Raw genomic sequence first — 16227 nt, 5'->3', positions numbered from 1 at the left:
GAAGTTGGCAGAGTGCAGCACATATGCTGCAAATGTTACTTATATTATTAATCTAATATCTAATCAAATCTGATTTTAAAAATAACAGGGGGGGGGGACTTATTGTCTTGAATACTACACAGTACTTTCCTTTGAGTCTTAAAATCTCACAGTGTCATTTTTTTTAAGATACTGCATGTGTCCATATATATATACGTATATATATATATGACTTGTTATGATGCTTAATTCAGCTGCTGCCATAAAAAGTGCCTGGGTATATGTGACATCAACTACAGTTGTGTTAGTCCATCAGTAAATACACAATCCTCGGGGCAGTACACGTATTTGTGTCTCAACAAGAACCAGTCAATTCACCAGGAATCCTTACTGAACCACAAGCCCAGTGTCTGATTATTTGCTCGATCTCTAACTAATATCCCCCACCTGCTAGATCCAGCAGGGAGCCGGCCGCCTCCTGAGCCTCTGCATCCAGCTGGAGGATCTCCACAGTCTCCAGGTCCAGCTCGGTGTCACCGGGCAGAACCAGGTACTGGTACTGTTGAGACTGGTAGTAGTGTAACTCGATGTAGCCGCTGTCTGACAGAGGGTCCTTCTCCATGTCCTCGATCACCTCCTCCTGTTGGTAGTCGATGGACTCCATGGAGACAAGCTCCTCGTGATCCGGGGTCAAAGGGCACCCTGAGTTTTCATCGAAGGTCGGATTATCGGAGGTCAGGGTTTGGGGGGAAGGCAGGGGGAGGAGGAGTGTTTCAGAAAGAGGATCTGTATGGAAAAAAAGCAAGAACATAGAAATAACAGGTTAAACAGACTAAAGTATTTTAGACGACCCCCAGCTTTATAGGGTATGATTTATGGACAGACTGGGACAGAAAATCTGACTCAGATCAGATGTGAAAGAAAGGCAGAATTTCTTAATTTGTTCACTCCTGTGTGGCTTAGAATTGGTCAGCCATAAATAAAAAAAAAAAAAATATATATATATATATTATTGTGACAATGAAAATAAAAAGCATTATAAAACAGTGCATTCATGGGTGGCGGGAAAAATCGATTCACATATGAATCGCGATTCTAATCAAACGAGATTCTGAATCATAAACTTCAAAAATCGATTTTTGAAAAAAAACACCAGTTTGTGTTATTTGTGTACAGTTTATTTTTGTAACTTCTGGGACAAAAAGGCAGCTAGTCTAAGCTTGATTTATGCAAGTTATTTTTTTTGTACAGTAAGTAAGTTTTTATTTGTTTTGAATTAATAAATGTTAACTTTTGTCTTAAGTTTTTCTCAATTTTTGAATCGAGAATCGATTTTGAATCGAATCGTGAGCCACCCAAAGATTCACATCCCTAGTGCATTTGTATGTAACTTTTACTGTTTTGGCTCCCGGGAATCTCTCTTTAAAACCTGCGGGACATGTGATAACTTAAAGGTCTAGTATGTAACATCCAGGATGTGTATGAAGTGTAAGATTGCTGCCCAAACAGACAAAACAACCACAGTTGTTGGCGTGTGAAGGCCACCGTAGTTCCCCCGATGTGAAGTGAAGGGTGAAGAGGGTAATGTCCTTCATTTGTTACACTCTGCAGTCTCACCATTAGATATCACTCCTTCTTACACACTGAATGATTTGTACTCGTATTAGCGTTTTTTAAACCAGGGTTTCTCAACAACGTTTAACATGAGGACTCACTTTCTAATTTTTAATAAATATCATGATGAGCAAATGAGTGCATAATAGAACATTATTGACTATTTTTGACCACCATTTCTACTAGTTTTTAATTAAATTAGCTTCATTTAATTTCTCTATGAGGTAATACAATTATAGAGCTGTTCTATAAAGTTATTGACTCATGTTTTATTAGTGTCTTATTTCTTATTGTTCGCCTTTTGTCTTGCGCCGTGACGTTACGTGTGCAGCAGTGTTGTGACGTTTAGCAGACAAGCAGGATATGAGCAGAGGTGGAAAAAGTACTAAAATATTGTACTCAAGTAAAAGTACCAATACTTTGATGAAATATTACTCAAGTAGAGGTAAAAGTAGTCATCTGAAAATGTACTCAAGTAGAAGTAAAAAGTAGTTCATTTGAAATGTACTTTAAGTAAAAGTTACTTAGTTACTTTGCGTGGGGTGTGAGGGTAGAAGAACTCAGTAACGGATAGGATTTATAAAGTAACTAAGTACAATACTTGAGTCAATACGTACTCAAGTAAAATACAAAATCCTGATTTTAAATTGTACTTAAAAAATACAAAATACACACAAAAAAATTATTCAATACAGTAACTTGAGTAAATGTATTTAGTTACTTTCCACCTCTGGATATGAGTGACACAGTAAGACATCAATATTAATGACGGGCAGGACATGCACTTGTCTCTTGCTTCTCCAGCGAGCATGCGGGCCAATGCAGCACATAAAATAAAACTAAGGGGGGGGGGGGGATATAAAGGACTCTGAGCCAAGCTATTGCTGGGTTGCCATGGTAACAGAAGGTTGTTGCCATGAAAACTGAACACAAACACAGGAACAATGTCGCATGCTGAGAACGCAGCAGAGACGCAGAAAGGCTGCAGGTCATAAAAGTGTCACAGAAGGCTGTTACGCCTTTGATTAAACACACTGTGGACTATAAAGAATTCATAAAGGGTCAAACATGAAAGTTCCTATGCTAATTAAGTGACATGAGCCCACTGTGTGGGGCTACATTACCAACCTGAGATTTCCATAGAGTCACACACTGCAGGCAGCCCATAGTCAGCGCCGTCCAACCTGCACACGACATGACAACACAGTTATTAGACCACCGTGTAAATATTAGTGTTGTTTGCTTTGTTTCAAATAATCCTCAGGAACTCATTGAAATGTAAAAATATTCAGCAGCACATCAAACACAACAGGAGGAGGAAACGCTCTGCTTATTCAGAGAAAACGCTTTAAAAATGAAAGAGTGAAAATCACAAGTGAGAGGTGAGCAGGGTTATTACACTCTTAGAAATAAGGGTTCCAAAATGGTTCTTCTACAAGGGCTGAGGTTCTACCTGGAACCATTTGCTTCTGAAGAACCCTTTCTTCGGGAAAGGGTTTTTCAAGGGTTCTTAGTAACACTAATGGTTCCAGTAAGAACCATTTTGATCCAGAGAACCCTTTAAAGCCCCTTTCCTGAATGAAGGGTTTTTAAAGGGTTCTTGGTGGAACTGTTATAAAAAGGTTCTACCTGGAGCCAAAAAGGGTTCTCCTATGAGGACAAGCCGAAGAACCTTATATGGTTCTACTAAGCACTTTTATTTCTAAGTGTGTAGAGTTCACGAAAACTGACGGAATAACGGAAAATAAAGTTGAAAAAACATTTTTGTGAACTGAAATAAAAATAAAAACTCACTGAAACTGAATTGTTTGGTTACAAAGCAAACTAAAAATGTAGTGAAAATGTGCTTAGTTTTTCGTCTTTGTAACCCTATTTCATACATAATCATTTAGAAAATGAAATAATTATCACACAGTAATCATTTTAAACATGTTATTCAAATACTAAATGAGCATTCCCTCTCATCAAATTGCAATTTCAGTCAAAAATAATCACAATTAGATAGTGATATAAAAGTATTCAGCCCCACTAAATCTGCACTTTTTAAACCTTGAAATTATCAAGTTTCATCCTCATGGAACATGGGCTGATAATGAATGAATGAATGAATGGATGAAAAATGGTTACAAAAACAAACAAAAAAGCAGGAGATTGAAACCTACATGTACCACTGTAGTGTAAATGTGTAGCCCGTGCTCATACTCACAGTGTGGGCTTGTTTATCAGATTGCTGCTGGTGCTGTGATAACTGTGGGTCTTCTTCAGCACCTCGAGGAGCGCGGGCCGATACTCCGGACAAACACACCACAGCGATCCCTTCCCCACCGACTGAAACAAGAACAACAAAAACCACCACGAGTCACTCACACGACAACAACAACCCGTGCATCGATGTTAGTTGTGTGTTAGAGCGTGGAAACAAACCAGAGCACATGTGGAGCACGTTTTTAATAAAGTCCCTGTAGTGCAGTTTAAACGCTGACTTCACTGCAGCGCAGTGATTCATGATGTGCAATTTAAAGGTCCAGTGTGTAAGATTTTCTTTACATAGTGTTGTAATGTAACAAAGTGCAAATATTTTGTCACAGTACTTTACTTTGCTATTTATATTTCTAGCAACTTTTACTTTTACTCCACTACATTTCCTCTAACTATCTTTGTTACTTGTTACTACCAAATAAAATCAGAAGAAGAAGAGTTGGTATTATGGTCTGTATTTATATAGAGCTTTTCTAGTCTTGATGAGCTGCTTTACACTATAGTTTTGTCACCCATTCACACACTTCAACATGGGGTTAAGTGTCTTGCTCAAGGACACATATAGACTAGCAGAGAACAGGAATTGAACCCACGACCTTCCAGTTGGTTCATTCTTTTAATAGTTTTAATTTTACTTCTAAAACTTAGGTACATTTTAGATCTGAAAACCACTTAAGTACAGTAAATGTCATATACTTTTGTGACTTCAACTTCTACCAAAGTCATTTTCTGCGAAGATAATTGCACTTTACTCAAGTATCATCCTTTCTGGTGTCTGGCTTGTTCCCTGATGACGCTTATTCTTACACACTGGACCACGAGGCAAAGTCTTTGCACATGTCTACAGAAGGAATGTTCAACTAGCGGCTATTTCCCTACGGCCCGTGAACGCTCTGTAGCTGACTTTATCATAAAACTCACCTATGAGCTAGTTTAAGAAGAGCAGCCGAGTCTTAATGGATTTTACCTGATTTATGTACATCTGTATGTTATGTCACATATGCAACATAGGGCTGCGCTGTCATTGGCTGTAGTGGACAGGTCAGAGACGCTCACGTTAGCGGAACTGAAGTCATCGTTCGCCGAGCTAAAGCGACGCAAATTCGACTTAGCAAATCGTCAGTTCCAGAGCAAATGGACAGAGACGTATTTATTGACTTTACCAGCGAGTACTAGCACTGAACTGCTGTGTTTATTGTGCAATGACGGCATTTCAGTGCTAAAAGAGCGCATTTGTGCATTATGTAATAAATCTAAAGCAACTGGCCATAAAATCCTCCTAATATGTCACAGAGACTCAGGAATAATGTTCATATAACAAACTGAACTCACCAACAACAACAGTACAGACAAAATATTTGCATTAAAAAAAATATTTTGCAGACTGCAAATCATGTTTATGTTTTGAAATCATGTTTTGGCATGTGGCGCCACTTACCGCCGTCTACCAATCATTGCAGTCAGTAGAGTCTCAGCTGCCGAGCAACCAAGGGTTGCCAGTTATGTCAGAAAACGAAACCTAAAAGACCTCTGTATTTTGAATTTGAATGTAGTAACCGTTTTTGGCCACATTCTTACATATGGCACCTTTAAAGAGACTCTGCAAGTCACATCGAGGCTCAACATCCGGGTGCTATTAGCATCATCTCGACACAGCCAATCGACGTCATTACAATCCCTGTGTGATTGTTGAAAAGTAAAATGCCTCATGTTCTTTGTCTGCTGGTGTGGGATCTAACGTCTCTTGATTGTCCAACTCTTGTAAAGTGGACTGGCTGCTGTCTGGATTTGATTATAATGCCAAATTAAAGTGAAATATATCGTTATTTTTGCTTATATTTGCTATAAATGCACCTTTATTTTTAGCCCAAAGTTGAACAGCCCCATTACTGTGGAAAACTGTGAGTCTATACCTGGATCTTGTCCCTCTGAATGCGACAGAAGCTCTTGCTGAGGGACAGGTTGTGTCTCACAGAGTTCCTCCAGCCTCCAGAGGCCGTCCTGAAGTAAGGGAAATTGTTCACGATCCAGTCGTAGATGTCCTTTACCGGAAGTCTCTTGTCCGGTGACTCTTCTATTGCCATGAAAATCAGGCTGCTGAAGGAGTACGGAGGCTTGGACGAGGCAGGGAGAGTCTGGCCGGGTGCGGAGGAATCCATCTGAGGCAGTGGTGTCATCTTGGGAAGAGGCTGCAGCGGCAGGAGGTTTCCTCGCTGGTGAAGCCAGTTGAGGCAGGTCAGGTCGTCCTGGTCCGATGTGTTTGCAGGACTCAGGTAATCTAAGTTGTGTCCTTCAAGGTACTGAGAGGTCGTGCAGTGTGAGAGCGGGGAGAAGGACTGGAGGGACTCTGCTGTGGCTGGAGAAAGTGAGGTAGGGGACGGGGGGAACGAAATAGGCGATAGTGGGAGTGAAATGTGGCCGTTGGAGCAGAGCTGCTGCGGCGAGGAGGAGAAGGGCAGAGGCTCTTCTAAAGAGCTGTGACATGGGGGCGAGAGAGGCAGAGTCTGACAGCTGTTATCCATCTCTCTCTCTGTGTCTCAGGAGGGAACGTCCAGGATCATTCAGCTGCACCACACCTGAAATGAGATGAATGCATTTAAAGAAACTAAGCATCTCAACCTGCAAAGATGATTTTTATGGCAACATATGTCAAATCCTGAGTAGGTTAACAATTACTGTTTGGGTTTTTTTTTAAGAATTAAAACAAGTTTTCAGCTTCTTAAATGTGATATTTTCTGGTTTCTTTGCTCCGTATAACAAAGAAATCATCCAAGTTTGAATCGTTCTGGTTTGTGGACAAAACTAGACATATGAGGACATCATCATTTCCAGGTTTTCAAAAACACAGATCGACATTTCTGACATTTTATGGACCGAATTAACGATTACTCAAGAAAATAACAATAGATTCATCGATTATGGATATAACCGTAAGTTGCCACACTGGTTGTCTGTGCCACAAAAACCACTAGAAAATCCTACTTTACAGCATACATCACACTTGCCAAAAAGTACTATTTTTGCATCCTATAACAAAACATAAAATAATCAATATATTTTCAAAATGTCTATTCATATTCATACATTCTGTCCTTCATGTATTCTACCTTTCCCTGCTGTTCTTCTTTCCCCAGCGTGTCCTCTGTGATACATGTCTATTTATGTGTGTGTGTGTGTGTGTGTGTGTGTAGTCTCACAACTTGTTGTTTTTATTTTTTTGAAGACAAGCAAATAATCTTATAATTGAATTTGTTAAATCATCATGCCGGGCCAGATACTGATGCAATAAACCACCTTTTAAAAAACTACATATAAAAACATAATGGCTCTAACTGAGAGGATTTCAATCATATATTTTGTTCAGCAAAGAAGTGATTCAAGCAAATTAATTCAGTTAAATGTTAGCAGAGAGGACGTTCAAAGTCCACTCTGTGTGTGTGTGTGTGTGTGTGTGTGTGTGTGTGTACTGAGGTGTACAGGTGCACACATGCAGCTCACTGTAGCTTGTAGATTTGCAGACGGTAAAAATGATTGTACTCATGTACAAACTGATCGACTTTATCACGCTAAACTAAACTCAATCCGCTCAGAACATTTGCATGTGACACCACATGGCTTTACACTGCAGGCAAATGGCGGAAGAATATAAAGTTTCATTCAGTCAAAGAAAGCCGCCTTTTCTCCACACAGGTATCTGCAGCAGCTGCAGCTACTACAAAAACAAACCTATCATTTATGTACTCACCAAATTATCCACACGGTGTCTCTCACACTTCAGATTCCCGTTAAGTCCACAATCTGCTCGTTGGAAAAAGTTTAAAAATTAAAAGAGCGCTGTTAAAAAACTGACTCGGGTCTTGAGTCGGACACTTCTCGCCTCGGTGCTGCTCTGTGTTGCCGTCCGCGGTTGCCATGGAAACGAAAAGGACGCTCTGCGTTTCTTCTGCGCGGTCCCGTGCACGCTCCCGCTACACGTGCACAGTCTCCCACCGACCAGCAGAGCAACAAAAAAAGAGAGAATCCAACATGCTGTTTATATATATATAGTGTCAGGAAAGTCGTAAAGAAGCAAATACAAGAGAGGAGTCATAAAATGGCGGGTGGTAAATGAACACAGCGTCAGTTGAGACACAGAACCCCAGTAAAGGCACGAGTGTAACAATATACTCTGTTTTAAATAAAAGACCTGCATTTATAGTTATTCTTTGCATACATTTACACAATATGCTCATACTGTACGCAAGCTTTTATACTATCCTTCATATTGAACCTCTCCCAGGATTTTTTTTTATTGCAATGCAATTATTATTGACTTGTTAGTTACTATCATATTATGTGTATTCATCTTCCCAAATTATCAAGATGTAGGATTATCGGCACAATATCGGCATAAGCAGATAAAATCCGTTATCGTGCATCGGCACATACGCCAAGATCTGCCAAACGACTAAAATAGTAGGCTGAAAAAGCTGCCTCCTCCTCGACTTCAATGTTGTTTTTTATCTGCTGTGACATATGAAAAATATTATGTTAATTTCACTACAGAAGAGACTCAATGACCTCTGCAAAAGGAAATTATTACATGTTTGTATCGGTTATCGGCAAAGACTCCAATATTGTGCATCCCTGTGAAAATAATATTCAATTATAACCCAGCTATATCATCTAATGAAGATTCCCATGTAGAATTGTTTATAAAGACACTGAAACTGGCTTTTAATCTTGGTTTTGTCCATTTCTTGCCAATGTGCAAGTAGCAATAATTTTAAAAGCATGAATTTTACCTGCAACTATATTTTTACACCGTTGTAATGCTATTTTCGCACTTTTTACAAGTGTAAGACCTCAATTGTATGCAGAAGAAATACATTTGTTCCAAATATATAATACTTTTAAAATGGTTAAAGTATAAATTATTAAATTTGCATCTGAAATATTATGTTGAAAACACAACTCTGAATAAAATATCAAAGTCACAGCACAGTAAGTCTCTAAGACTAAAAACATCTGTATATTAACTTTGCATGGAAAGGAAATCATGCGCATAAAAAACAACACAAAACATGTCTCAAACTGTTAAAGCTGAAAACTACAACGCTAAATATATTTATTTTTTTCCCCCTACAAAAAGTTCCAAACATTGCCATGCTTTGTCAAATGCAGATAAATAAAAAACAAGGCTTTGCAAGAGAGGGGAGGTAATGCAGCAACATTACCATAACAAAACAAAAAAATACTTCTTGAATCATATGTGTGTGGTGTGTGTTCTGTCTGGCAGTGACATGTAAATAGAGGAAAGCATGGACAGTAAATGTATACTGTAAATAAAATAAAACACAAACTGAAACCAATTTATGATCAAAATTAAATCCCTTCTGTTCAAATGTCAGTGGCCAAAAATAAGCAGGTGTCAGAGTTGCTGTACACTCATGGCGTAAAACAACAAGAGTCTTCCAGAGAGGCATTTCTCTCCCTCTCACTTTCTTGTTAAATCAATAAAACAACTGCATTATTGACATCTGACGAGCTGCACGCACACGCTGCAGCTCAACTCTGTCTCCATGTGTTCTGAACGGCGCTGACAAAAGTGTATAAAGGTCATTGTACAAATACTCAACCACCACGTTTTTTTTGGGTCCAGTACACATGGACTTTTGGGTTATTAAATGCCTCGAGGTCACCTGACCAAGTGAGAGGTTAACCAGTATATAATGATTGGCTGAAAGACTGCAGTGGCCACGGTGATATAAAGGCGGAACTGAGGTTTGCCACTTGATCCGGTTCCCATTGTGTCCGTGGAGAGAGAGGGAAGGATCTTCATCTTCAGAGATCGAACCTGCAGAGAAAAGACCATCTTAAAATATGCTACATTGATACTGTAGAGGTTATAATGCTTTAGTTTATAAAAGGAGAAGTGCAAGACTTTGGGAGCTATGCTTACTCAACATCTTGTCAGGAGTTAGATGACACAATTAGATATGATATCATTCTCATGAGTTGTGCTGATCTGAGCATTAAGACTGAAAGCAGGTGGAAACAAACTAAAACTGGTTCTGCCATACCTGACATCATCGGCTTATAGAGCAGACTTAATACAAGCAGGTCCCACTAGTTTTTGTGCTCGGCTAACCAGCAACAGGTTGCAGTTTCATCTTAAAAATAGGAACTACTCATTTATTAATTTAACTTGTCAAGATATAAACATACACCTATATTCAGACTAAACTGTTTACTCTTCTGCACCAAAGTCCATAGAGGAAAACCAGCACTTTTTTAGCTGTGTGGACACATGAGGTGCTAGTCTACTGCTGCGTCATGTGGAACAGGGAGGCAGCAGTGGATCAACAACTCAGTTGTGCCTTAAGTTAAAATTGCTCTAAAAAGTTTTCTCGATGGACTTTGGTCCGGGGAGTGAGTGATTTAAAAAGCAACACATATTTCAGTTTCCACTAAGAAACGTCTGTGTAACAGGTAATCATAATCTGAAGATACTATAGAATTAAGCAGGTGTAGATTTATGTGATGCTGTCACACAGTAAAATCAGCACCGACTATGCATCAGTACACTTAAAGTGACACAAGGTAAGAGTTCAACCTTCCAATAATGTCTCCAAGAGTATTTTGCTGGTATATCAACTTACAACAGGGCTGAGACAAAACACTACTAAATATTACTTTATAGCAGGTTGTGTAGAAATAAGGTGCATAACATTAGAATATTCTCACAAAGTCATAATATATGCAATTAAATGTTGTGATAATCTCCTTTTTCTGAGTCATACATATTGTGGATGATAAAATACTTACAATAAAGAACATAAGGGCACAAGAGGACCAGGCGAGGGCCACATAATACCCATCACTGCCAAACAGTAAGCCACACAACACTGTGAAGATCATCCTGGAGGACAAAAAATTAACAGATACATTCACACTCTTTTCAAAATGTACTTATATGTAAAAATACAACGTGATGAATGAAATGAATGGTAATGAAGTCGTCTAGAGTGCGATTACATGATGTGTTTTGAGTCTGACCCTCATTTGCTTTGCCAATAAAGGATGACTAATCCACTTAAGAGATATTTGCATGCAGGGTCTATTTACCCAACGTATTTGTATCCACTGTAGGCGATGAGATCGAACGTGGAGAGGTCGCTGTGCACGGTCATCAGGTACAAACTCAGCAGCAACACCAAGACCTCGATGATGACCCACACGAGGGCAGTGCTGGCACAAAGACCGAGAACCTCCGGGCTGAACCTTGACACACGAGAGTGTTTCATTTACTTTACGCAGAGCATTTATCGCGTGTCAAAAAATGAAATACAAGAGGATTACTCACCTTTTCTGGATGCCGAGGGCCATCCCAGCGAGTAAAATGTAGGTAATGAAAGCCATTGCTAAAATACAAAAATAACATTTGAGAAATGACACAGACATCTCAAAATACTTCTAATAGACTGTGTATTTATAGAAAAAAAACTCACTTGGTATGTAAAGATCAGGGGCATTTACATCTTGCCTTGGAGTTAGTGGAGTGTCCCGGTGGTAACGGACTTCCCAGTCCTAACCAAGAACACACAAACACAGTATGACTCATCCTGTAGGAGTCTAACAGTTACATGCAAATAATGCTCAGTGCTATTTTATGGATCACACACAAGTTTGGGACAATGCTGTTTTCTAACTATAGGTGCAGGTTCGTGTTGTCAAATGCTAGTGCTGTTCTTGAACAGTCCTGAACACATTTCCTACAATGGTTAGAGGTAAATATGATGCCACGTTATTGTCCTGCATAGATATCATACCAGTTAAACCATAAAAATATGAGGTGGATTATCCAGGAAATCACAAATCAAGCAAAATGCATGTGTGGGGTTTTTATGCAAGTACTATTTTGATCACATATTTTGAACAAATAAATAAATACAAACAAGTTATCTGATTTCAACTTCTTAAATGTGATTAAGTTCTGGATTCTTTTCTCCTCCATGAAAGTAAACTTTGGTTTGTGGACAAACAAGGCAATTCAGGACACTGTGTTTTTGAGGTTTGGGAAATACTGTTTCATCATTTATTGGCATTTTATGGACCAAACAGCTGATGGATTAAATGTTCTTTTTTTTTTTTTTTTAATCAACAGATCAATTATGGATTATGGCAGCCACATATTGAATACTATCAAAAGCTCCCTAATGCCAGTGTTTCACTGTTTGTGTTATTCTTTTTGTTATCAGGAGCCTTTGCTCTGTGTCATTTGTACATTATCAGGGCACAGGATGTTTGGAACACAGACTAAGTTAACAATCTGAATAAGTTAAAGTGTGTGGGAATTGGCTGAGCTAATTGTGCTTTTACAACTTCAGTGGTCATTTCAGCATGATGAGTTCCACAAATGAAGCTGGAATAGTGATTAAGTGGTTGATTGTCCCGTTTGAATGTGGTAAGTGGTTAAAATATGATTGCAGAAAAAAACACAAAAACTACTAAATGTTATATGTTGTTCCATGCAGTGATGTGGGACAAGGTCTGACATCATGAACAGTCATTCTTATTACCTGATGTGTATATGGGAACATGAGGATCATGAGTTTCTTCAGTACATATCGGGTATCAACAGCGAAGAAGTACTTCAGCTTGTTCACAGACATGAATCTGCCGATCTGAAAAAAAGAAGCAGCGCAAACATGAACTAAACAAACAAGGAGCGACAGTGTGCCAAAGTTAATAAATGCAATTTAAACAAGGCTGTCCTTGCCCTCGGGACTGTGCATCACTTTGGCTTCCCACCCTGTCTATGTATTCAGAACCACCTACGCATTAAAGCGATCAAACCAGTAGAACAAAAACATATCTGCCAGCCACAGGATACATAAATGTCATTATAAAAGAGAGATGGCGTAATTGAAAACCTGTAAACCTGCGTGACCTCAAAAAATGATACCCATTATACTGTTTATCTCAAATAGGGAAAAGGGCTCTGAATGCATGAGACATGATATTAAATGAGAGTATTGTGCTGCTTCTGAGGAGACCATGTCAATGTAAGTTGTGGATGCAAGAATCACCTTATCACACAAAAAGACAAGCTTCACAACCTTGAAAAAGCCATTTAAAACCTATATGTTTTACACTGTAAGCAATTAATTAATAGAAATTGGTGCTAATTACCAAATCTAAGCCTAAATATATATTAATGGTTAATATGCCCATACTCCACTTGAACACATACAGCATTGCACAGCTAAGGGGCTTTTTGATCATCCCCCTTTTCCTTACCTCTTTGTTTACCATATCCTTTCCTTGGTTGGCCAAGGTCGAGCCGTACATCATCGCAGCGTTTGCCATTGGGTCGGTAAACAGGTTGTCCACTCCAGGGTTTCCCTGCATGTCATTTGAGGGTCCTCCCATATTGTACCCAGGAGTGTAGTATCCTTGATTGTTCATTGCTGGTGCTGCAGAGCTGGTATCATCGAAAAGGACAGAATCTGCTGCGGAGGGAACTGCACGGCCTCTCTGTTTAGCTGTGGAAATAGGGCATGATGGATGGATGTTATATCATAGAATTACCACTTTACTAGCCAAAATAGCAAGTACAATATGTGGAACACTGAAAACAACATGGGATAGAGTGAGATGGAGGCAGATGATCTACTCAAGCTTGTGAGACAAATAATATAATTTGTAATGAATATTTCAATATGTAGGTCTTGTACCACTGTTGTATTGTGCTTATTATCCCATCCATCCCATGTGCAATACTGTCCACATGCCATAGTCCATGATTTTCCATCATGTAAAAACATCAGGTTTGTTTGGTCTTAAATTCACTGAAACATCACAGCACTCCCACAGTGATAGCCTGAGTTGTGAAAAGATACAGTATCTTGAGAACCAAGAAAAAGGAGTCCTGCAGCAGATTGTCTGATCCCGACGGAGCCATTCACTCTATTTTACTTTAGTGCCATAACATTTTGCACAGTACCGTACATCAGTGAATAAAGATATGATTTATTGAAGCACTAACACTACTGTGCTTTATCGTCCATCTGTTGTAGTTATCTGTGCTACATAAATTTGCATATTTGAGTGCACAACACAGCACTAGTTATCTCCATCAAGGAGGATACATTTGTGGCTGCGTTTGTTTGTGAGCAGCAGATTTGGATGATATTTTCTGGCAACGTAGACTATGGCCCATAGATGAAATTATTAAGAGTTTAGTAGTGATCTAAATGCAGATCCAGATTTAAAAAATAAAAGAAGAAACTTGGGAGATATATGTATACTGACAGTGTGGGTAAGTGTGCCGCCTTGGCAGAGGTTTGCAGGTCTCTACCTTAATTCAACCTTTTAAAAAACAATGCAATGTGCCCTATGTGTTTAAACAGATCGTCTTTCACAAAGAAACAGTGTGTTCTCAAGGCCAGATTTTGATCCCTTCCTGATCTCCTTTGATTAAATTCAATTCTAAATACTTAATTTGCCCTCAAGGGGAAATTTAAGGCTAGCAACTTTGCAAACAATGCACGAACAAGTGATCACAGGAGTGCCACAACTTTTAGGGAAGTTTTAGTCATTGTTCAGTGCATCAAAAGAATCGATTAGTTTTTATTTCATCACCTTTAGATTCTGGCAACACCTACACCATTGTTTTGTGTCCACTCACAGATGCTGCACTAGGGATTGTGATAGAAACTCGAGCCATACAGCCAATAATATTACTTTATAAAGGTGTGACGTAGGGAAGAACCTATTTTATATTGCGAAATATAATTCAGGGGGTTGTAGGTGTGGAGCACTTTCTAGTTGAGTATGAGAAGCTGTGTGCATCTTGCTTATGATGAAAAGTAGAAAGGAGCCACTGTAGGTTGTTTAAAAACAGAAGGGGAAAAAAGTTGAAAACAGCTGATGAAACTGTTATTCATATTCACACTTACATGCTCGGTATCCCTGATGTGGCAAATCCATTGTAACGTCCGCTGACGTTAGCTATAAATAAAGTCGGAGTGACACGTTAGCAACGTTTACTCACACCAGTCCCTCTGTACATTTAGGTGAACTATCTAAATGTCACGTCACAGCTAACACAAAAGAGACAAACTCACAACACTGGTGTGCTAACACTTGTAGCTGCTAAGCTAACCTTCGTAGAAACGTTATTTTAATGGAGCTAATGCTACCTAAGCAGTCAAGCTAAATACATATTGTCGGCGCAGTGCTACGCCGACAACGTAATTAATGATGACACACGTTAATTGTTGTTATCATTAATATCACAACACAGCCTGTTGTTTGTATAATAGTACGACAATGGAGGAAAAGAAACAAAAATACCAAGCTCTTACCTGCGAGGCTAACGCTGGTAGCTAGCTACGTGGCTATCGAAATGTTAAACAGATCCCACCCATTCACTGGGGCTGGTTCAGTTCACAGTGACTGCGTGGCAGGAAGGGAAAAAAAGGAAAAAAGGGTAAATAATGTGCACCATTATTCTAAGAAAGGGAATTTTGACAACTATCTAAACGTGCTTATCACCACCTACAGGTAGTTAGTTTCTTTATTGTCCCCAATGGGATAATTGTTTTCACACAGTCAAGTCAGTTCAATTCAAGACAGTATAAAACAAATAATCATCTCCAACTCCTCTAACGTACAACAAATAACAGATAAACCCACATTCAACATTTAGACTACCATAGAAAAACGTTTAGACAGGAATAACTAACTACAGTAAAGAATCATACAGTTGCTTTTGTTGACCCAGAAATGACTGTATTCTTTCTTCTTTCAGCTGGCTGAACTCTTCATTTGATGCTGCTTTGATATGTTTCCAATAGTAGTTTCATGGACAGTTAGTCACCTGGGTAAAACGATACAGCTGATCAATGTTATTATAGTAATGTGTAAGTATATTACTCATTCATTAATAAGGCACACTGAAAAGCTGTGGTTGGCCAAAAAACCATATATCAGTGAATATCTAAAGACAATACTTGTCACATGTATTGTTAATATAAACATCCTGGCTTCAGCATCTCATTAATCAATCACTTTTTATTCAGTGAAAATGATGTGGAGTAAGCCAGGCTATTAAGGACCCCTGTAACAATGTTATTATTATAATAATAACACTTCAATGTTGTTTTTTGTCCTTTTTACTGACTATATTTTAAGAAACTACAGTTTCTACTCAGAGCTGTGACCCATACCCAAATAAAAAATAAAGAATTACATGATAAGTTAATGAAATAAGAACCTTGTAAATTGCCTATAGATTAGCTGTGTCTGCTCTAACCTCAGCTACTTGACAACAGTCAGGACTTCTACTGTATATGGTATGTCAGTCATTTCAAGGCTTTGTACTGTTTG

The 16227-nt window shown here is 38.8% G+C and overlaps 2 protein-coding genes across 2 annotated transcripts; both read right to left on the bottom strand.

Moving 5' to 3' along the window:
• Positions 1-412: 412 nt before the first annotated feature.
• Positions 413-6374, bottom strand: LOC310928784 (forkhead box protein N2-like; the record flags this gene model as incomplete). The annotated part of the gene is made up of 4 exons (XM_083891435.1): positions 413-765; positions 2722-2777; positions 3800-3921; positions 5766-6374. 4 exons carry the CDS (start codon positions 6372-6374, stop codon positions 413-415), a joined length of 1140 nt encoding a protein of 379 aa, XP_083747561.1.
• A 2549-nt stretch (positions 6375-8923) lies between these two features.
• On the bottom strand, positions 8924-15253 carry yif1a (Yip1 interacting factor homolog A). The gene is made up of 9 exons (XM_083890891.1): positions 15204-15253; positions 14796-14847; positions 13135-13379; positions 12414-12518; positions 11343-11421; positions 11198-11255; positions 10960-11115; positions 10660-10753; positions 8924-9688 (listed from the first exon to the last, which is right to left on the bottom strand). The coding sequence occupies exons 2-9, from the start codon at positions 14824-14826 to the stop codon at positions 9530-9532; spliced, it is 927 nt and encodes a 308-aa protein (XP_083747017.1). The 5' UTR covers positions 14827-14847; positions 15204-15253; the 3' UTR covers positions 8924-9529.
• Positions 15254-16227: the final 974 nt, after the last annotated feature.

This window comes from Microchirus variegatus (genome assembly GCF_963457635.1).
Source record: "Microchirus variegatus genome assembly, chromosome: 6".
Lineage (NCBI taxonomy): Eukaryota > Metazoa > Chordata > Actinopteri > Pleuronectiformes > Soleidae > Microchirus > Microchirus variegatus.
The sequence above is the reverse complement of the archived record's forward strand: the minus strand, read 5'-3'. Positions and strand labels throughout refer to the sequence as shown.

What these genes read in the sequence shown, in the direction of transcription:
- yif1a (XM_083890891.1), bottom strand. Translation starts at nt 14,826, where the DNA reads ATGGATTTGCCACATCAGGGATACCGAGCAT. An exon ending in ACATCAGGGATACCGAGCAT is followed by an intron (nt 13,380 to 14,795) that starts GTAAGTGTGAAT and finishes CTATTTCCACAG; the next exon opens with CTAAACAGAGAGGCCGTGCA. An exon ending in GCCCTCGGCATCCAGAAAAG is followed by an intron (nt 11,116 to 11,197) that starts GTGAGTAATCCT and finishes TCGTGTGTCAAG; the next exon opens with GTTCAGCCCGGAGGTTCTCG.